This window comes from Pogoniulus pusillus, chromosome 43 (assembly GCF_015220805.1).
Source record: "Pogoniulus pusillus isolate bPogPus1 chromosome 43, bPogPus1.pri, whole genome shotgun sequence".
Taxonomy (NCBI): Eukaryota; Metazoa; Chordata; class Aves; order Piciformes; family Lybiidae; genus Pogoniulus; species Pogoniulus pusillus.
The window spans coordinates 2,490,483-2,509,639 of record NC_087306.1 but is presented as its reverse complement, the minus strand read 5'-3'; the positions used below and the strand labels follow the sequence as shown (position 1 = coordinate 2,509,639).

Sequence of the window (19,157 nt, the reverse complement as noted above, 5' to 3'; positions counted from 1 at the left end):
CACAGGTAAGCAGGGATAGAAGAAGAGGAAATGGCCTCAAGCTGTACCAGGGCAGGTTTTGACTGGATATTAGGAACAGTTTTTTCCCAGCAGCAGTGGTCAGGCACTGGAATGAGCTGCCCAGGGAGGTGCTGAAGTCCCCAGCCCTGGATGTGCTTAAAAGTCATTTGGGTGTGGTGCTTGGGGATCTGGTTTCGGGTGCACCTTGCAGAGAGTAGGGTTCTGGGTTGGACTTGGTGATCCTGAAGGTCTCTGGTGGTTCTGGGCTCAGGAGTGCTCAGCAGCCTGGAGCATGAGCACTGCTTGTGGTGCTTCTCTGCCCAGCTGCAGAGCGTGGTTGAAGCTCTCATGGTCATCCCCTGCCTCCTTTTGCTGCTTGGGTTTGTTCCCAAGGGCTCTGGGTTGGGGTTGATCTTCTAATAAGGCTTTGTTCATTTGTCAGTCACCAGAGGCTGATCCTTTCCTAGGCTGTTGGCATCTTTCCTACTGGGCCACAGCCATGTAGTGACCTCCCTTAACCTCACCTGCTAAGGGGAAGAGGAACTCTGGGTTGGGGTTTGGGGTTTTGAAGGCTCTCTTCACCTGCCCTGTGGTTTGGGTTGCTTTGGGGGAGGGTTTGTTGCTGTTCTGGGGGCTTGGGGGTTTGGCAGGTGTCTAAATGAAATCCTTTCAGAAGCAAGCTGCTGTCAGTTGCCTTCTGTGGTGCTGTTTGAAGGTGGTAGTAGAGGAGCAGCTCCTGGAGTGGACTAATAAACTCTTGTTCCCTCTAGGCAAGCCTGCCCTCCATCCAAGGGGAGTTGAAGCAGTTAGCAGAAGAGGCCAGGGAGATGCCAAGCTCACCTGATGCAGAATCTGTCTTTTTGGGGACAGGGAAGGACACTCCAGAGACAGACTGTGACAAGAAGTACCCTCTGCTGGTGCCCAAGGGGCTGGTGCTGACCCTCAAGCCCCTTGCCAACCGCTTCTCTAGGAAAGCATGGAGGAGGCAGAGGTCTTCAGCTCTGAAGCCTCTCCTCATTCGACCAAGTCCTTGTCTGCAGCCCAGTTCCAACACTATCAGCATCCAGAAGGCTGTGAAGCTGGCCCAGGCAGAAGCTCCTCCCAGCAAAGTCATGGTGCAGATCCCTCGGCTCATCCAGCCAGCTCCAGTGGTGCAAACCCTGCCGGGAGTGCAGCCTCTGAGTGTTCCAGCAGTGGTGGGAAGTGGAGATGGGCTGGAGTTTCAGAATGTGCTCTCCACTTCCCATTCAGACTCCAGACAAACCTTCCCAGCTGCTGTCCCAGCAGCTCTGGTGTCCTCCAGCCCAGTCCCCCTGCAGCCCAAGCTGCTGATGCCAGCCCTGTCCGGAGCCAGAGCGCGCAAAGCCTGCGTGCGGAAGGGATACCAGAGGAGAAGAGGCACAAAGTCTGCCCCACCTGTGAAGGCCTCCCCCTTGATCCAGCCCTCTCCTGTCATCCTCACTGTGCCTGCCACCACGGTGAAGGTGGTTAACATAGGCAATGGTTGCAATGTGATTCAGCCCCTGGGAGCAGCAGTCGGTCGAGGCCCTCAGGCTATTCCAGTTACAACCCTGCTGGTCAACCCCTCCACCTTCCCCTGCCCTCTCAATCCACCCCTGGTCACGTCCTCAATTCCTTCCCTGATAGTCTCCCCTAACCCTGTAGGTCTCTCTGCATCATCTGTTGGTGAAAACGAAGAGCAGCTGACTCTGGTTCCTTCCTGCCCTGCTGGGAACAGCAAAAGCAGCTACCCCACGGCAGAGCCCAAGGCCAAAGCCCCAGAGCTGTATGTGTCCTGCTCTGCTGTGTCCCCCAAGGAGGAGAGTGGTGCAAATCCTGCCCCTGCAAGCAGTGGCAGCCAGGAGAAGGGCAGTAAGGGTGACTGCTGCAGCTGGGCAGTGGTAGAGGGAGAAGAGAACCCTCCAGAGCCCCTGGCAGTGGACCTGTTGCCTCATTTAGAAGATCCAGAGGAGGAAGTGAAAGTTGAGCCTGAAGATTCCAATGATGCTGGCAAGGAGGTAAATGCAGGACAGAAGAGAGACCTTTTGTGTGCTGAAGTGAAGGAGGAATTCATGCTGGATCTTGGTCAGGAGCTGAACATGGAGGCTGCCTGCTCGTGCTCAGGGGATCTGAAGGAGATGAAGAAGGAGCAGCAGCAGAGTCTGTGCGAGGAGAAGGGAGCAGAGGAGCAGGGAACCTCACGGCCGTCTCCCCACGGGGAGCAGCAGATGGCTGCAGAGGTGGCTGCTGGGCCCCAAGCAAGCAGTGAGTCTCCAAAGAACCTTTCTTGTGCAGCAGATCTTGAGGCAGAATTTAGTAGCCCAGTGGGCAGACCTGAGGATTCATCCAGCATAGATGGCAAATCCGTGGGGACCCCAGCGGGGCCTGAAGCTGGGGGAGAGAAGGAAGGGCAAGAGGAAGAGGAAGAAGATGACTTTGATGATTTCACACAAGATGAGGATGAAGAAATGTCATCAGCCTCAGAGGAGTCCATTCTGTCAGTGCCAGAGCTTCAGGTAAGAGCAAACAAAACAACTCCCTGATGTCAGACCTCAAAGTGTCCTGAAACCCTGCTGGGGGTAGGGCAAGGCACAGTTTGGAGCCAGTTGGGTTCTTAACTCTCTCATAGCTTGGTGGTGAGCAGAGAATTGGGCACCACAACCTTCTGGGAAGGGTTTGAGGCCAGGCTAAGGAGTCATAGAATCAGTCAGGGTTAGAAGGGACCACAAGGAGCAGCCAGTGCCAACTCCTCTGCCATGCCCAGGGACACCCTACCCTAGAGCAGGCTGCACACAGCCTCAGCCAGCCTGGCCTCAAACACCTCCAGCCATGGGCCCTCAACCACCTCCCTGGGCAGCCCCTGCCAGGCTCTCACCACTCTCCTGCTCAACAACTTCCTCCTCACCTCCAGCCTCACTCTCCCCACCTCCAGCTTTGCTCCATCCCCCCTAGTCCTGGCACTCCCTGGGAGCCTAAAAAGTCCCTCCCCACCTTTTTTGGAGCCCCCTTCAGACCCTGGCAGGCCACAAGAAGGTCCCCTGGGAGCCTCCTCTGCTCCAGCCTGCACAGCCCCAACTCTTTCAGTCTGTGCTCACAGCAGAGCTGCTGCAGCCTCTGAGCATCCTCCAGACCCCTGAGCCCTCTCAGCATCCTCCTGACCCCATCTTGCAAATAAGCAGATGTAAATTGTGCTGAGCTGTGAGGAGGTCCTCAGCTGGGGCTGCTCTTCAGGATGCAGCACTTGAAGGGAAAATGATTTTCCAGCAAGCCTCTAAGAACTAAGATGGTCACAGGGATGGAGATGGGGAAGGAAATCCTCAGAGGGAGGGTAGGGAGAGCCTGGCACAGGCTGCCCAGGGAGGTTGTTGCTGCCTCTTCCCTGGAGGTGTTCAAAGCCAGGTTGGATGAGGCCTTGAGCAACCTGGGGCTGGGGGGGGAGGTCTCCCTGGGCATGGCAGGGGGCTGGAGCTGGCTGAGCTTTGAGGTCCAACCCAACCTAACCCATTCTGGGATTCTAATTTGGGGCTTTCCTAAGAGGCAGTGACTGAAATGTGCCTTTGTGTGGCACACAAAAAGGCAGTTCTGGTTGCTGTTCAGTCCTGCAGTTGGTCAGGTGTTGGTCTGTGGAGTTAGGCGTCAGGAGGATGATGATGGTGATGATGATGATGGTGGATTGGCACTAGCACAAAGCAAGCAGCAGTTGTGTTGTTGTTGCTTTTGAAGGAGACAATGGAGAAACTCACCTGGCTTGCCACAGAGAGACGTCTGAGCCAGGAGGGAGATTCTGAGGAGGAGAATTCCCAGGAAGAAAACTCTGAGCCTGAGGAAGAGGAGGAGGAGGAAGGGGAAGGGATAGAGAGTTTGCAGAAAGATGATGAAACCTGTGGAGATGTATCAGAGGAGCCCAAATCTGCCTTCACCCTGGCAAAAACAGCCCCACAGGTGGAAGCCCACAGAGTGCCAGCAGGTGAGGGGGGGCACATGGGGCACGTGGAGGGCTGGGGGCATGGAGGGCTGGGGGCATAGGGGAGTGGATGTGTGGGACAGTGGAGGGGTAGGGACATGGGGCAGTGGAGGTAAGGGAGTGGAGGGCAGTGGAGGGATGGGAGCAAGGGGCAGTGGGAGTGAGGGGCAGTGGAGGTGTGGGGGTGAGTGGGAGTGAGGGGCAGTGGAGGTGTGGGGGTGAGTGGGAGTGAGGGGCAGTGGAGGTGTGGGGGTGAGTGGGAGTGAGGGGCAGTGGAGGTGTGGGGGTGAGTGGGAGTGAGGGGCAGTGGAGGTGTGGGAGTGAGTGGGAGTGAGGGGCAGTGGAGGTGATGGCTGCAGGGAAGGCAGAGCAAGGGGAAGCAAGGGAGCCACAGAACCATGGACTATTGAATGCTCTGGACTGGAAGGGAGCTCCAAAGCTCATCCAGTCCAAGCCCCTCTGCACTCAGCAGGGACATCCTGCACTAGATCAGGTTGCCCAAGGCCCTGTCCAGCCTCACTTTGGGTACCTGCATGGATGGGGCTTCAACCACCTCCCCTGGGCAGCCTGCTGCAGTGTTCCACTACCTTCGTGGTGCAGAACTTTTCCCATCTAAATCTGCTCTGCCCCAGCTTGGAGGCATTGCCCCTGGCCCTGTCCCCCCAGGCCTCTAGGAGCAGTCCCTCTGCAGCCTTCTTGCAGCCCCCTCCAGGTACTGGCAGGCTGCTATTGGATCTCCCCAGAGCCTTCTCTTCTCCAGGCTGAACACCTTCAGCTCCCTCAGCCTCCAGAGGTGCACCAAACCCCCTGGGCTGAGCCTTGCTTGGGATCTCTGAGCTTTAGTGATGCTGGGAGTGAAAGTTTGCAGCAGTCAGAGTTGTGTAACAGCAGCTCCAAGCCTGGATGCACTTCTGCCTCTGAACCTTGTCTTTGATCAGTGCACCTCTGGAGACTGAGATCTGTGGTTTGTGTCAGCTCATTCCAGTACCCAGACAAGAACAATGTTCTGTGCTCAGGGCTTTGTGTTACAGAGGCATGAGAGGGGAAAGGAAATGAAACCATAGCAGGATTTAGCCTGCAGGAGATGGATTTGAGCCTGGAGGAGGTGAGGCTCAGCAGGTGCAGGAGGTGGATCTGTGAGCTCTGTGGTAGTTTGGCAGCTGAGCAGCAGCTGGGCTGGGTTTGTGCTGGATGCACTCAGAGCTTTGTCCCTTCAGGCCCTGTGCCAATCCTGAGGCAGGCTGAGAGGGGAGCAGTGCCTTGGGCATGTACAGGAGGGCACCAGCTCAGAAGTGCCTCTGGAGAGCTGCTCTGCTGCAGTAGTGATCTAGCAGAGCCCAAGGAGTGTCTGAGGAGCCTCTGTGCTTCCTTTCTGCTTCCTCACAGGAGAGAACTTGAAAGCCCCTGGGAAGAGCAGGAGGTCTCACAGGACCAGGAACAAGAGGGGCAGGGCTCGTGCTAGCAAAGACACATCCAAGCTGCTGCTCTTGTATGATGAAGACATCCTGGAGAGAGATCCCCTGAGGGAGCAGAAGGATCTGGCATTTGCACAAGCCTACCTGAGCAGGGTAAGCTGGGCCAGGATGGAATCCAGCCTCAGGAACAGCAAACTCTGGCAGCCCTCTGACACAGCTCCTGCCTGAGCCACATCACTGCCACTTCTACCTGGAGGTGCAGGATCTGGCTGGGATCATGGAATGAGGAGGGTTGGAGGGGACCTCAGGAGATCCAGTCCACCCCCCCTGCCAGAGCAGGATCACCCAGGGCAAGGCCACACAGAAATGCATCCAGAGGGGGCTTGAAAGTCCCCAGAGGAGACTCCACAACCTCTCTGGGCAGCCTGCTCCAGGGGCCTCCAGCACCCTCACAGCACAGAAGCTTCTCCTCATGTTGAGGTGGAACTTCCTGGGGTCCAGTTTGTGTCCTTTGGCCCTGTCCTGTCCCAGGACACCACTGAGCAGAGCCTGACCTCTGCTGCTTGCCCCCCACCCTTCAGATACTTGCAAACATTGATCAGATCCCTCCTGGGGCTGCTCTTCTCCAGGCAAAACAGCCCCAGGGCTCAGCCTTCCCTCCTCACTGCCTTCAGCATCCCTCCCAGAGGTTCCCACCAGTATATTCTTGTCCCTCTTGAACTGGGGAGCCCAGAACTGGACACCATACTCCAGCTGTGGTCTCACTGGGGCAGAGCAGAGGAGGAGGAGAACCTCCCCTGGGCTGCAGTTACCTTTGTGTTGTGCTCCTTGAGCTCTCTGTGCCTCTGCCTGAGCTTTGCTTTTGCTCTCCCTTCCCCCACGGTGTGTGAGGGAGGGAGGCAGTGGGTGGGTGAGTGGCTGCAGCCTGCCCACAGCACTGAGCCTCTTCTAGAGCCACAGAATGCACTGGGCTGGGAGGGACCCTCCAAGGGGATCTTGTCCAACTCTCCCCCTGCAGCCAGCAGGGACAGCTCCAACCAGAGCAGAACTTCATAGCCTTGTGTGTGAGGGAGGCAGGCAGTGGGTGGGTGAGTGGCTGACTGCTGGTGCTGGCTGCAGCCTGCCCACAGCACTGAGCCTCTTCTAGAGCCACAGAATGCACTGGGCTGGGAGGGACCCTCCAAGGGGATCTTGTCCAACCCTCCCCCTGCAGCCAGCTCCAACCGGAGCAGCACTTCGTAGCCTTGGATTTGGTTCCCTTCTCCTGTGAGCAGCTCCAATTTAGCTTTAAGGGAAAGGCTTTTGCAGCAGAAGTGGGAGCAGTAACTCCTGAGCTGCAGGAGAGCAGAGATGTCTGAGCTCAGGGGTTCCCTTGGTGGGGGTTGCTCTGGGCAGGTGCGTGAAGCCTTGCAGCACATCCCTGGCAAGTATGAGGACTTCCTGCGAGTCATCTACGAGTTCGAGGTCAGCACGGACAGGAGGACAGCTGTGGACCTCTACTCCACCCTGCAGAACCTGCTGCACGACTGGCCCCAGCTGCTCACGGATTTTGCTGCCTTCCTGTTGCCAGAGCAAGCTTTGGAGTGTGGATTGGTGAGCAGGAGTGAAAGGAGGAGTTGAGGTTTTATTCGGGCGGTGCAAATGGTTATGGGGGGGGGAAGGAGTGAGGAATCTTCCTGCAGTGAGGAAGGCAAAGAGCTGGGGAATGCTGTGCTTGCTCACCTTGCTTTGTCCATCAGAGCTGAGGTGCAGTGCTTGCATCTGCCCCTGTGGACAATCAGCTGTTCCCAGGTACACCCCAGAACCTGGCTGCACAGCCAGCGAGCAGGCACGGCCAGGGGCTGCTTCCCTTCTCTCACAGCTCAGCCTCTTGCTGTGGAAGGCAAAGGCCTTCACCTAAATCACCCAATCCTGCAGCTCTCTGGGCTGGAAGTGACCTCTCAGGTCCTCCAGTCTGTCCATCAACCCAACCCCCACCATGGCCCCAAGTGCCATGGGCACAGGGTTCTGGAGCACCAGGGATGGGGACTCCACCACCTCCCTGGGCAGCCTGGGCCAGTCCCTGACCACTCTTACAGCAAAGAAATTGTTCCTCATGGCCAACCTGGGCCTCCCTGGGGCAATTTCAGGTAATTTCCTTTCCTCCTATCACCTGATACTAAGGAAAAGAGATCAACCCCACCTGTCTCCAGCCTTCTTGCAGGGAGCTGTAGAGAGCAATGAGGTCTTCCCTCAGCCTTTTCTTCTCAGGCCTCACCACCCCCAGCTCCCTCAGCTGCTCCTCCCCAGACCCTTCCTGAGCTTCATTGCCCTTCTTTAGACCCTGTCCAGCCCTTCAGTGTCCTTCTGGCAGTGAGGAGCCCAAAGCTGACCCCAGGATTCCAGCTGTGGCCTCAGCAGTGCCCAACACTTCCCTGCCAACCTGCTCCACTCTTGCCGGCCGAAGCTCTCGCTCAGGATTGAGCCTGCAAAGTCTTGGTTCTCTTCCTTCCCCTTCCCCCAGTTTTGCAAGGCAGGCAGTGAGGTAGAGGTGGCCTAAGGCAGTTGGAGGTGCTTGGGAAGGTGCTTGCTGAGCAGCAGGGGCTGAGCCTTTCTGCCCTGTCAGTTCGAGGAGCAGCAGGCGTTCGACAAGAGCCGCAAGTTCCTGCGGCAGCTGGAGATCTGCTTCGCTGAGAATCCTGCTCACCACCAGAAGATCATCAAAGTCCTGCAGAGCTGTGCAGACTGCCTGCCCCAGGAGATTGCAGAGGTAATCAGGCAGCCAGGTGCCTCCTTCCTCCCCAAAGCCCCGAGGGCAATGAGCTGAGCTGCTCCCAGGTGCTGCCCTCGGAGACCAAGCTCCTGCACAGCGGAGAAGTGAAGCTGCCTCTCCAGGAGGCTTTACAGTTAACTTTTGACCTCTCTGTCTCCCCTCTCCTACCTCCACCTTCTTCTAAGCACCTGGCAGGTGAAATTTTAGCTTGGTGCCTCCTGCAGAGTCCACCCAGATTGGTGGAGGAACATTTCAGTGCTCACTGATAGTTGGGGCTGGAATGTTCTCAAAAGACTCAGGAAGCAGCCCCAAGAGTCATAGAATGGCCTGGGCTGGAAGGGACCTCCAAAGCTCATCCAGTCCAAGCCTCCCTGCAGTCAGCAAGGACATCCTCACCTAGCTCAGGCAGCTCAGAGCCCTGTTGAGCCTGAAGCTTCCTCCTGGGGGTGTAATAAGCTTTGATCTTCCACTTGGTTTGAGAAGTCCTCTGAGAAGAATGCAGCAGCATGACCTGAATCTCAGCTCATTTTCTCTGTATTCCTCTCTCTCAGCTGAAGACCCAAATGTGGCAGCTGCTGAAGGGCCATGACCATCTGCAGGATGAGTTCTCCATCTTCTTTGATCACTTAAGGCCCTCAGCCAGCCGCATGGGAGACTTCGAGGAGATCAACTGGACAGAAGAGAAGGAATATGAGGTGGAGCAAAGCTCCCCCAGGAGCAGAGAAAAGCAGAGATACTGAATGGGTTTGGGCTTGAAGGACTCAAAGTGGGGCTGCAGTGCCAGAGAGGGAAGCAGCAGGGTGAAGGAGATGGTGGTGGAGTGAGGTAGGGGGAAGGAGGAGGTGGAGAAGCTGGTGGTGGAGTGGGATGAAGGAGGAGGTGGTGGAGCTGGTGGTGGAGTGGGATTGAGGAGGAGGTGGTGGAGCTGGTGGTGGAGTGGGATTGAGGAGGAGGTGGTGGAGCTGGTGGTGGAGTGGGATTGAGGAGGAGGTGGTGGAGCTGGTGGTGGAGTGGGATTGAGGAGGAGGTGGTGGAGCTGGTGGTGGAGTGGGATTGAGGAGGAGGTGGTGGAGCTGGTGGTGGAGTGGGATGAAGGAGGAGGTGGTGGAGCTGGTGGTGGAGTGGGATTGAGGAGGAGGTGGTGGAGCTGGTGGTGGAGTGGGATTGAGGAGGAGGTGGTGGAGCTGGTGGTGGAGTGGGATGAAGGAGGAGGTGGTGGAGCTGGTGGTGGAGTGGGATGAAGGAGGAGGTGGTGGAGCTGGTGGTGGAGTGGAGCAAACTTCTCAGTTTGGGGTTCCTTTACAGCATTTCTTTCTCTTCCAACACAACCAAACTGGTCTCCTCCTGCAGCTCAGCTCAGTATCCAGAAGCTGGTGGGGGGAAGGAAGTTTGGGCTGCTGACAGAGCAGTTGCTGTGTGCTGCTTCTCTTGCAGTTTGATGGGTTTGAAGAGGTCTCTCTGCCAGATGTGGAAGAGGAGGAAGAACCTCCCAAGATGCCTGCAGCCTCCAGGACCAAGAAGCGGAAAGAGCTGGGAGGGCACAACAATGACAAGGTCAGCCTGGGGCACCTCAGTGCTCCACCTGCCTGGGCTCTGAGCAGATGCCTGCTGCTGGGGATGAGTCTCTGGGAGAGCTGAGGACAGCCTGGAAAGAGTTGCAGGAGGGCTGAAAGGTTTCCAGAGTGCTCTGCTAGCAGCAGTCCCTGCAGCGCTCTCTGGGACTGTGCTGAGAGCCACTCAGCCCTCCCTTGGCTGCCTCTGGGTGTGGGGAGGGAAGGGAATCCCTCCCTTGGCTGCCTCCCGCTGGTGGGGAGGTCCCTTCCCTGGCACCCTCTGGAGGGTCCCTTCCCCTGCCTGTCCTCCCTGTGGACCTCAGACGGTATCAGCTGGAGCTTTGTCTGTTCCCAGGAGGTCGAGTGGGGGGATGGGATGAAGGAATGTTCCTGCTCCTGCCACGAAGGGAGCAGCGACCTCAAGCTGAAGAAAAGTAAAAGGAGGAGCTGCAGCCACTGCAGCAGCAAGGTTGGTGCCTGGGGGTGGTGAGTGGCAAGTGGAGTCCTGCCAAGAGTCCTCCTCTTGTGATGTCCAGGCCTTGGGCTTCCTGTGTCCACCATAAAAGCTGCCCAGGAGTGTCTCCCTCCCTGGAGCTCTGACTGCCCTCCCTGGCCCCCTCCTGTCTCATCTCCAGCTCACTTCCTACTGCTCCTCCTTACTAAGTTAAAGACAATCACAGAAGCACAGACCCAAGCAGGTTGGCAGAGAGCTCCAGGCTCATCCAGCCCTGCCCAACCAACCAGACCATGGCACTCAGTGCCCCCAGCCAGCCTTGGCTTCAACACCCCCAGCCATGGGCACTGCACCACCTCCCTGGGCAGCCCATGCCAGTGCCAATCACTCTCTCTGCCAACAGCTTCCTCCTCACACCCAGCCTCAGCCTGCCCTGCCACAGCTTCAGCCTCTGTGCCCTTCTTCTGGCCCTGCCTGCCTGGCAGCAGAGCCCAACCCCAGCTGGACACAGCCTCCCTGCAGGCAGCTGCAGGCAGTAATCAGCTCTGCCCTCAGCCTGCTCTGGGCCAGGCTGCACCCCCCCCAGCTCCCTCAGCCTCTCCTCACAGGGCTGTGCCCCAGGCCCCTGCCCAGCCTTGCTGCCCTGCTCTGGGCACCTTCCAGCCCCTCAGCAGCTCTCTGTAATGCAGGAGCCCAGAGCTGGGCACAGCACTCAAGGTGTGTCCTGAGCAGTGCTGAGCACAGGGGCAGAAGATCCTCCCTTGAGAGATCTTTTGAGTTCAGAATAAGTTTTTTTTCCTAGTGGAAGATGCTTCTGTGACCTGTTCATAGTGATGAGGAAGCTTCAGCTTCCTGCATTCAAACATGCTGCCAATTTGGGGCCTTTGCCAGGGCCAGGGAATGCTTTGGAAGCAGAGGCCCAAGGTGCTGGGTGTGGATTGATGTCCCAGCTCTGACTGTGCCAATCTCTTGACTTGCAGGTGTGTGAAAACAAATTTTACAAGAGCAAAGATTCTCCAGAGCTGGCTGCAGGCCTCATGCAGCAGGAATCCAGTCCTCATCCTGAAGGGAAGGATTCTGGAATCTGTAAGGGACTTGCAGAAGAAAGCCTGGAGAACAGAGAGGAGGGAGAGGATGTGCAAAGCAGGACAAAAAGCAGCTCCAGGAGGGTAGAGTCCCTGGCTGCAGGTATGTGAGAGCTGTGTGCAGGCAGGGGCAGGACTCAGCTCCAGATGGAGAGGTCATAGAATCAGTCAGGGTTGGAAGGGACCACAAGGAGCAGGCAGTGCCAACCCCTGCCATGCCCAGGGACACCCTACCCTAGAGCAGGCTGCCCACAGCCTCAGCCAGCCTGGCCTCAAACACCTCCAGCCATGGGGCCTCAACCACCTCTCTGGGCAACCCCTGCCAGGCTCTCACCACTCTCCTGCTCAACAACTTCCTCCTCACCTCCAGCCTCATCTCCCCACCTCCAGCTTTGCTCCATTCCCCCCAGTCCTGGCACTCCCTTAAAAGTCCCTCCCCAGCATTTTTGTAGCCCCCTTCAGGTCCTGGCAGGCCACAAGAAGGTCCCCTGGGAGCCTCCTCTGCTCCAGCCTGCACAGCCCCAACTCTTTCAGTCTGTGCTCACAGCAGAGCTGCTGCAGCCTCTGAGCATCCTCCTGGCCCTGCTCTGGACACTCTTCAGCATCTCCACAGCCCTCTTGTCCCAGGGGCTCCAGACATGGATGCAGGATTCCAGGTGGTGATGTAAAGTGACTGCAGCTGGTTTGGGAGCAGCTTTGTTGTGCTGTGCTCTCATTCACAGTCCTGTGCTCTAGGAGGATAAGGATGATGATGATAACAACAACTCTTAGCTTTATAAAGCTTCTATGAGCTTCTCTTACTAACAGCCACTCTCAACTTGTTTGGGTTCCTCTCCAGGCTCTCACCTGGAAGCAAGGATTGTCTCCAGACCTGCACCTCCTGAAACAACTTCATTGCCTGCTGGCCCAGGTCAAGAAGCAGGTGCAGGAGCTGTTGTGAACCCTGAAAAGGACACTGACCCTTCTGCCACTGGCCCCAGATGGACACAGCTCCACAAAGCTACTCTAAAACTACCTCAAGAAACCAAAGACTTCCCTTGCACTGTGGGAGCTGAGAGTGAGGGATTGAACCAGCAGCAGCAGAGGAGTGCAGCTGCTCCCCTTGGGCTGAGCAGGGACCTGCTGTTGGCTTCTCGTTCTGCTGCAGCAAAAGGTTTACCAGGACCCAGTTCCTCTTCTGGAAGGAGTTTGTTGTGTCAGCCTGAAGGGCTTCATTCTGATTCCTCAGAGAAGCTTCCTGTCCTCAGTCATGCTTCCAAATTGGGTGTGAAAGACTTTGAGGGACCTTTGCCTCTGGAAGGAAAACCTGCAGCAAAGCAGGGTTGGGTAACCCTGGGCAGAAAAGCAGCACAGGGTAAGAGCTGCAGCCCACAGGCCCCTGCCAGCTGCCTTTTGGACACAGATGCTGCAGGCTGCACTGGAACTTCTCCAGAGGACAGATTAAAGTCAGATGCAAACAACTGCTTCCAGGTGCAGCAGCATCCTGAGCAGCTGGGGCACAGAGGGGTCACTGCCTCCCTGGGCCCCAAGGAAGAGGAGCAGCAGCAGCAGCGAGTCACAGAAGCCACAGTGTGTGCTAAGAACAGCAAAGTCAGCTCCACTGGGGAGAAGGTTGTGCTCTGGACCAGGTATGCCTGCCTGAGCTGCAGCTTCTACACCCTTTGTGCACTCAGCATTTGGCCTCAGCTTTCATCCCTTAGGATATCCTCCTTTGTTTTCATTTGCATCCCTATTTTCTGTCCTCTCCCTTTGGATATTCCTGCCCTGTTCCCTCTACCCAGTGGCAGCTGCCAGTGAGAACTGTTCCTGGCAGAGTCACTCCTGGGCTTCAGGCTGGGAAAGAACTTTTTTGTCCTCCTGAAAGCTGAATGCAGCTCTGCTCAGAGCTGCCTTGTGATGAGTGCTGCTCACCCCCAGCCAAGGAGGAGAGCTGCTGGGGCTTGCCCTGTGATTATTATCCTGGGAACAGGCCTCCTGGTGGGGGCTGAAGCGTGGCAGTGCCTGTCCTCAGCTGCTTTCACAGCTCTTCGTGCTTGTTTTTGCAGGGAGGCTGACAGAGTCATCCTCACAACCTGTCAGGAGAAAGGAGCCCATCTGGAAACCTTCCAGGCCATCTCCCAGAAACTGGGCAACAAGACTGCCAGTGAGGTGAGGGACTGGGGTGGGAAAGCTTGGATCTGCTGCATCAGGTGGGGAGAAGGGAAAGAGAGAGGTTTGCTACCATGTTGGTCTCACAGACCTCACTCTTGCTGCAGCATCAGGGGAAATTATTCCAGTTGCAAACAAATAACAAAGCCCTGAGCTGCTGTGGTGCAGCCCTAAGTCAGGAGTGCCATGGCCCTCTGAGAGTCCAGGCTTGCTTTTGCTCCCAGAATCCTTGCAGTTGGCTCCTCAGCCTCCCAGCTCAATGCAAGCAATCTCTCAGGTTTTGTCTCTCAGCCTTCCCCACAGCACTGGGCAGGAATCTTCTCCAATTGCCACATTTTCACCTGCAGCTGTTCTGCCAAAAGAAGGGCACAGCTCAGTGCTCTTCCATTGCCTCTTCCCCTTTGTGACTCAATCTTGCCCCAGCTGTGCTTGGCTTGAGGTTTTTAATGAACTGTAAAAGCACAAAGTGATGCAGAATTCCCCTTTTCTACCCCATGTCAGCTTAGATTTCCCTCCTCTTCCTCCTCCAGGTATCCCACAGGTTCAGAGAACTGATGAGGCTGTTTCATACATCCTGTGATGGGAGCTCTGAAGATGAGGAGGATGCAACTAGTACCAGTAACACAGACCAGCTGTCAGATAAAGATCTTCTGCTCTCCGAGGAGGAACCTGATGACTGAGGGAGGGCTGAGCCAAGCTGTTGCCTGCCTCGGGAGAGCTGTTTGCTGCTAGCCAGGTGCTGTTTGCACAGGTCCTTAGGATGGCACTTTTGGTGTTTGCTTTCCTGCTACACCTCTGAAGGAGGGAAGAAAGGTAGTGAGGTGATCACATCCTCCTGCTGCACCTCTGAAGGAGGCAAGAAAGGTAGTGAGGTGATCACATCCTCCAAGACCTCTAAAGGAGGGAAGAAAGGTAATGAGGTGATCACATCCTCCTGCTGCACCTCTGAAGGAGGGAAGAAAGGTAGTGAGGTGATCACATCCTCCAAGACCTCCTCCACAAGGAGCTTTAAGCAGGCCATGACAGAAGTGATGCTCATGTGCTCATGGACACTGCCCTCACTCCGTGGTGAAGATTGGGCCAGAAGCCTCTGAGAGGAGCTGTAAATATTGTAGCATAAGTTTGCTGCTTTCAGTTTTGGGGTTTCTTTTTGGCTTGGTTGCCAAGTTTTCTTCCCCCCCCCCCCCCCCACCTCGTGGTGATTGTAGCTGTGAGGAAGGTTCCAGTCTGAGTCCTGTATTTATTGTGTCCTCTCACCCCAAGGCACAGAGCAAAGCAACTTGACAAAGTTCTTTTGGGTTTGTTCTTTTTAAACTACAAAACCAACCCCCCTGTGTCCCCCCCCAAAAAAAAAAAGCAGCTTTTTCTCCTCCTTTACAACACAACCTGGACAACTTCAAGCAGGCTTTGTTAAGAGGCTTGGTGCTGAAATGAAAAGCAAGGAGCACTTAGGCCACCACCTTCAAAGCCTTCTCCTTTTCAAAGTGATTCTGAAGGTCTTCTGGCTCTGGTAATAAAGGTGACTTAGTCAGAATCTGCTTCATCTTCAGACTCATCTGCTTCCAGCCCTGTTTCATAGCACTGGGACAGAGTCCTCAGCTCCTCTAAGGCCTCCTGGAAGTTGTCCTCTTCCACCCCAGCAGAGAAGAAGCTGAACCAGCGCCGCACATTCAGCTTCTGCAGGTCCCGGTGCAGGCTGCGGAGCAGCCCCTGCAGAACTGAGGAGGATTGCAGAGCTGCCAGGACAGGGACACTTTCCACAGCTGCAGGGACAAACATCTGTGTTGAAGCATCCATCAAAGCCTCCTTTCCCTTCCCTCTTTTATTTTACAAGCAGTTGCTTTACTTGAACTCAGCCCAGCAGCTGCTGAGTTCTTTTTGCCCTGCAGGCACTCAGAAGGTGTTCTGGGTTTTAAAAATCAAATTCTCCTGCCTCTGTCAGTCCCTGCTGCCCCCCCCCCCCCCCCCCCCCAACCCAGGAGTAAGGCTAAGGGGCACTTGGTACCTGCTGAGGGGTAACTGGGAGGTCTGTCCTGGAGGAAGCCTTCTCTGGTCAGAAGAGGAGAAAAAAACTGGGGGTATGGAGGTAGAGTGCTGCAGGGCTGCTGGAGCAGGAGAGCTGTGCTGTAAGGAGGGGGGAAATGGAGTTCCTCAGAGCTTGCTCTCCCTTCTGCTCCCAGCTGAAGGTCCTGGGCTGCAAACCAGGCTGTGACCAACCTGAATGCCCCAGGGAACATCGTGTGCAGGTAGTGCTGCAGGACCTGCTCGCTGCTCCCGCAGCTGTGGAGTGCAGACAGAGGCTGCCTTGCTGGGCACTGGCTGCAAAGGAAACTGAGTCAGGAGCTTCCCAGGGGAGCTGGCTGAAGGTGGCAGGGACTCAGCTGCCTTTTTAGCTTCATTGCTCTAAAGTCAGCACACAACTGGCCAGAGCAGAGGATGATTTTTATCCCCATTCTACTGCCTGTGCCTTTTTTGCTCAGTCATTGCTGTGGAGAGCAGCAGAGCTCCCAATTCCAGCACCGGTTACCTGCTGCTGCTTTCTCTGCCAATCCCTCGCAGCACAACAGACTGAGCAAAGCAGCAGCTGACCTTCTGCTCCCTCCAGGAAGAGAGGAGCTTCCAGGGCACCTCCTGCTGGTAGGCACACAAAGTATCTGCGAGGGAGCAACCAGGTATGGAAGGAAAGGGGACAGAAGCCCAAGCAGCTACCACCTGCATGCCAGAGAAGGAGGGAAAAAATGACATGAAACAACCTCCCCACAGCCTCCTGGAGCAGGATGTGTGATGGAACAGCAGCTCCTGCCTCCAGCATTCAGGCAGAGCTGGAAGGTGGAGAAGTTGCTCTCCTGGCCTTTACCTTTCTGCCAGAGAAGTTGAGGGATTCTGCAAGGTGCATCATGGAGCCCTGAGAGGAGCAGAGGCGGTAGGGAGCTGTGAGGGTGTCAAGAGCTGCTGCCAGAACAGCACTGCTGTGGTAGTTCAATGATGCCTGCAGAGGGAGAGATGTGAAAAGGACACAACAGGAAAAGTCAGCTGGTGGGGAAGACCCTGAATAAGCCATGAAGAGGATCAGAGGGCTGCAGAACCTCCCCTGTGGGCACAGGCTGGGAGCAGTGGGGCTGTTCAGCCTGGGGAAGAGAAGGCTCCAGAAGACCTCAGAGCAGCCTTGCAGTGCCTGAAGGGGCTGCAGGAGAGCTGGGGAGGGACTTTGGGGAAGGGCTTGGGAGTGGCAGGAAAAGAGATAATGGCTTTGAGCTGGGAGAGGGAGAGGAGGCAGAAATTCTTGAGAGTAGGGGCAGGGAGAGCCTGGGGCAGGCAGCCCAGGGAGCTGCTGCTGGTGAGCCCCTGGGGACTGTACGTACGTCACAGTTGATGTAGGGGAAGGTGACAGGAGGTTGTGGCCTGATTCCTAAGCTCCCACTGAGTGACAGGGGGCAAAAGAGTGAGCTGTGAGTGGAGAGGTGGACGATGCCCAGGGCTGTGTTCAGCAGTCTGTAAAAATTCTGATGATGATCCTGGGGGAAGCAAAATTCCAATCAGCAGCTGCTTAGAGGCAGCCAAGGGACTGGAGGGGTCAGTGTCACCTCCTCCTGCTTTCCCCTGGAGGGGTCAGTGTCACCTCCTCCTGCTTTCCTCTGGAGGGGTCAGTGTCACCTCCTCCTGCTTTCCCCACACTGCTCACTTACTCCTCCATCCTTCATGACTGGAGTCAAGCCCCAGGTCAAGATCCCTTTGCCTGAGTACTCATCGTGGAGCAGTTCTGTCACCTTGGCACCGACTCCAGAGAATCCATCGTGGAGGTCACAGAGGACCTGAAAACCCTGGGTGGAAAAAAAAAAAGGAATGATGACAGCAGCTGAGCTGAGCTTTAAGCCTGAACAGAAAAGTGGCTTCCAAGACAAAGGAGTTTGGCCTGAGCTGGCAGACCTGCAGATAATCACACTCCTCAGCATAGAAGTGCAGCCTATCTTCCACCTCCTCCACGCAGCCAGGGTCCTGCAGGAGGCTTTCACCTTGCCCAAAGGCTTCCAGACAGCCACAATCCCTAAAAAAACAAAGAGAAAAAAGCTGCTCTTGGACCTTAAGTGTTCCTTGAAGGCAAAACTCAGCTCCAGCTGACAGATCCTGAGCCAAGCCCCTGGGCCATACCCATCGTGCATGTACTGGTGGAGCACGTAGAGGCTCTTAGGGTGCAGTCGGACGCTGAGGTAATCAGACCAGAGCTGCACTCTGCTGCCAGAGGGAAATTCCTGGGAAGCAGCAAGTCGGGAAGAGGCTGGAGATGTGCCTGGAATGAGAGGTACAGAACACTGCTCTTCACTGGGCACTGCTGAGGCCACACCTTCAACTGAGGTCAGTTTTGGGCCACTCGTTCCCAGGACATTGAGGGGCTGGAGTGGGTCCAAGAGAGGGGCAATGAAGTTGGGGAAGGGTCTGGAGAACAGGGCTGGGGGGAAACAGCTGAGGGAGCTGTCCTGAAACCCTTTAGGTTGGCCACGAAGAACAATTTCTGCTGCCCAGGGAGGTGGTGGAGTGCCCAGCCCTGGCGGTGCTCAAGGACCCTGTGGCCACAGCACTTAGGGACGGGGTTTGGGAGCCATGGTGGGGTTGGACTGGATGAGCTCAGAGGTCTTTTCTGACCCAAACAGTTGTAGGCTTCTCTAAGATCTCCTTTTCCAAGGAAAACAGACCCAGCTTTTTCCCCCCATCCAGGCTTTTAACCTTGCTGGAAGCAAAGAAATCTCCTCCCTTGCTTTTCCCTCTCCCCTCGCCTGCACTCCCTGAGAGTTGTCCACCCTCAGCTCTCCCTTGCAGGACCTTCTGCAGCTCACTGACAGCAGCAACTACCCCAAAGCGCCTCCCAGGACAGCGACGCTGGACACAGCCCACACAAGCGACAGAGAAGAGGTGCACGGACCTGGGGCGGCAGCGCTGCGGCTTCGCTTCCCACCGCTGGAAGCGCCTCCCTAGGGAAGGGACCGGGGGTGGCTGTTAGCGATGCTTCGCCTCGCCCTCCGCGCAGGAGCTCCCAGCAAAGACCGAGAACCCGCGGGGGAGGCTGCGGTCGCCCCCGCCCCGTGCCCCCTCGCCCGCCCTCACCGTCCGGCTCCCGGCGTCCCGCGGCGCGGCGCTCCCGCCCGAGTCGCACTCCAGGTAGGCGTCGACCTCCCCATCCCTACGACACAAACCGGCGGCAGCTGCTGGCGGCGACCCCGCGCCCGCTCCCGCTGCCGCCCCACACTCACCAGGCTACCGGTGCCTCCGGGTCCGCACCGCCGAGCCGCAGCCCGCCCACGCCGCCTACGAGAGAGCGCGATCACGGCAGGCTCGGCGCGGGGCGAAGCCGCTCCCCTCCCGCCTCCCGGTACCTTTCAGCTCCAGCGCCACCAAGCGCGGCGTGAACGTCTCCTGCCCGCCCGGCTCCTGCTCGGTGCGGAGCAGCGCGGCGGGGCAGAGCTCGGCGGGGCAGAGCTCGGCGGGGCTGCGGAGCTCGGCGGGGCTGCGGAGCTCGGCGGCCTGCGGCGGAAAGGCTGCGGCTCAGACCCGCTCCTCAACTCGCCCCGACCCCACCCCCGGTGGCGCTCCCGCTCCGCACCTGCAGCCCCCACCAGTGTGCGCCCACGCAGCCCGCGTAGTGGCCGAGCTGCAGCGTTACCGCCTGGCCGGGCATGGCGGCGTGCCCCGCACCGCACCGCGCCGCGCCGCCGGGCCCCGGGAGTGCGTCACGGCCGGGCGGAACTGCGCCACGGCCGGGCGGAAGCGCGCCCCGGAGGACACGGAGACGG

At 57.1% G+C, this 19,157-nt stretch overlaps 2 protein-coding genes across 5 annotated transcripts in view; one reads left to right on the top strand and one right to left on the bottom strand.

Annotated features, from left to right (window-relative positions):
• The window catches only part of LOC135192726 (GON-4-like protein), a 38,016-nt gene extending 23,879 nt beyond the window's left edge, over positions 1–14,137 (top strand). Inside the window, exons 20-31 of one of the 2 annotated variants that reach the window (XM_064176053.1) lie at positions 771–2,516; positions 3,724–3,967; positions 5,351–5,532; positions 6,775–6,972; positions 7,985–8,128; positions 8,683–8,826; positions 9,566–9,685; positions 10,040–10,153; positions 11,119–11,326; positions 12,062–12,851; positions 13,269–13,371; positions 13,902–14,137. In XM_064176053.1, coding sequence (XP_064032123.1) covers positions 771–2,516; positions 3,724–3,967; positions 5,351–5,532; positions 6,775–6,972; positions 7,985–8,128; positions 8,683–8,826; positions 9,566–9,685; positions 10,040–10,153; positions 11,119–11,326; positions 12,062–12,851; positions 13,269–13,371; positions 13,902–14,051 — 4,143 coding nt within the window. In that variant the 3' untranslated portion in view covers positions 14,052–14,137. Of the gene's footprint in view, positions 1–770; positions 2,517–3,723; positions 3,968–5,350; positions 5,533–6,774; positions 6,973–7,984; positions 8,129–8,682; positions 8,827–9,565; positions 9,686–10,039; positions 10,154–11,118; positions 11,327–12,061; positions 12,852–13,268; positions 13,372–13,901 lie in introns of those variants that run through there. The other variant, XM_064176054.1, reaches the window with a different exon arrangement.
• Positions 14,138–14,556: 419 nt separating this feature from the next.
• On the bottom strand, positions 14,557–19,154 carry MSTO1 (misato mitochondrial distribution and morphology regulator 1). Of its 3 annotated transcripts, none has more exons than XM_064176097.1 (14): positions 18,968–19,154; positions 18,741–18,888; positions 18,618–18,672; positions 18,472–18,547; positions 18,290–18,338; positions 17,521–17,659; positions 17,299–17,416; positions 17,058–17,192; positions 16,734–16,886; positions 16,229–16,360; positions 15,961–16,083; positions 15,589–15,690; positions 15,377–15,495; positions 14,557–15,134 (listed from the first exon to the last, which is right to left on the bottom strand). In XM_064176097.1, exons 1-14 carry the CDS (start codon positions 19,040–19,042, stop codon positions 14,945–14,947), a joined length of 1,614 nt encoding a protein of 537 aa, XP_064032167.1. In that variant the 5' UTR covers positions 19,043–19,154; the 3' UTR covers positions 14,557–14,944. The 3 variants fall into 3 exon arrangements, with proteins under 3 accessions (XP_064032167.1, XP_064032166.1, XP_064032165.1); XM_064176096.1 differs by having other exon boundaries at positions 15,899–16,083; positions 18,741–18,869; positions 18,967–19,153; XM_064176095.1 differs by having other exon boundaries at positions 15,899–16,083; positions 18,968–19,153.
• Positions 19,155–19,157: the final 3 nt, after the last annotated feature.

Excerpts from the sequence above, each read along its gene's own strand:
- MSTO1 (XM_064176095.1), bottom strand. The coding sequence starts at position 19,042 with ATGCCCGGCCAGGCGGTAACGCTGCAGCTCGGCCACTACGCGGGCTGC. Across the intron at positions 16,887-17,057 it reads CAGTCATGAAGGATGGAGGA|GATCATCATCAGAATTTTTA; the intron begins GTAAGTGAGCAG and ends TGCTTCCCCCAG. Across the intron at positions 15,691-15,898 it reads GGCAGAGAAAGCAGCAGCAG|CCAGTGCCCAGCAAGGCAGC; the intron begins GTAACCGGTGCT and ends TTTCCTTTGCAG.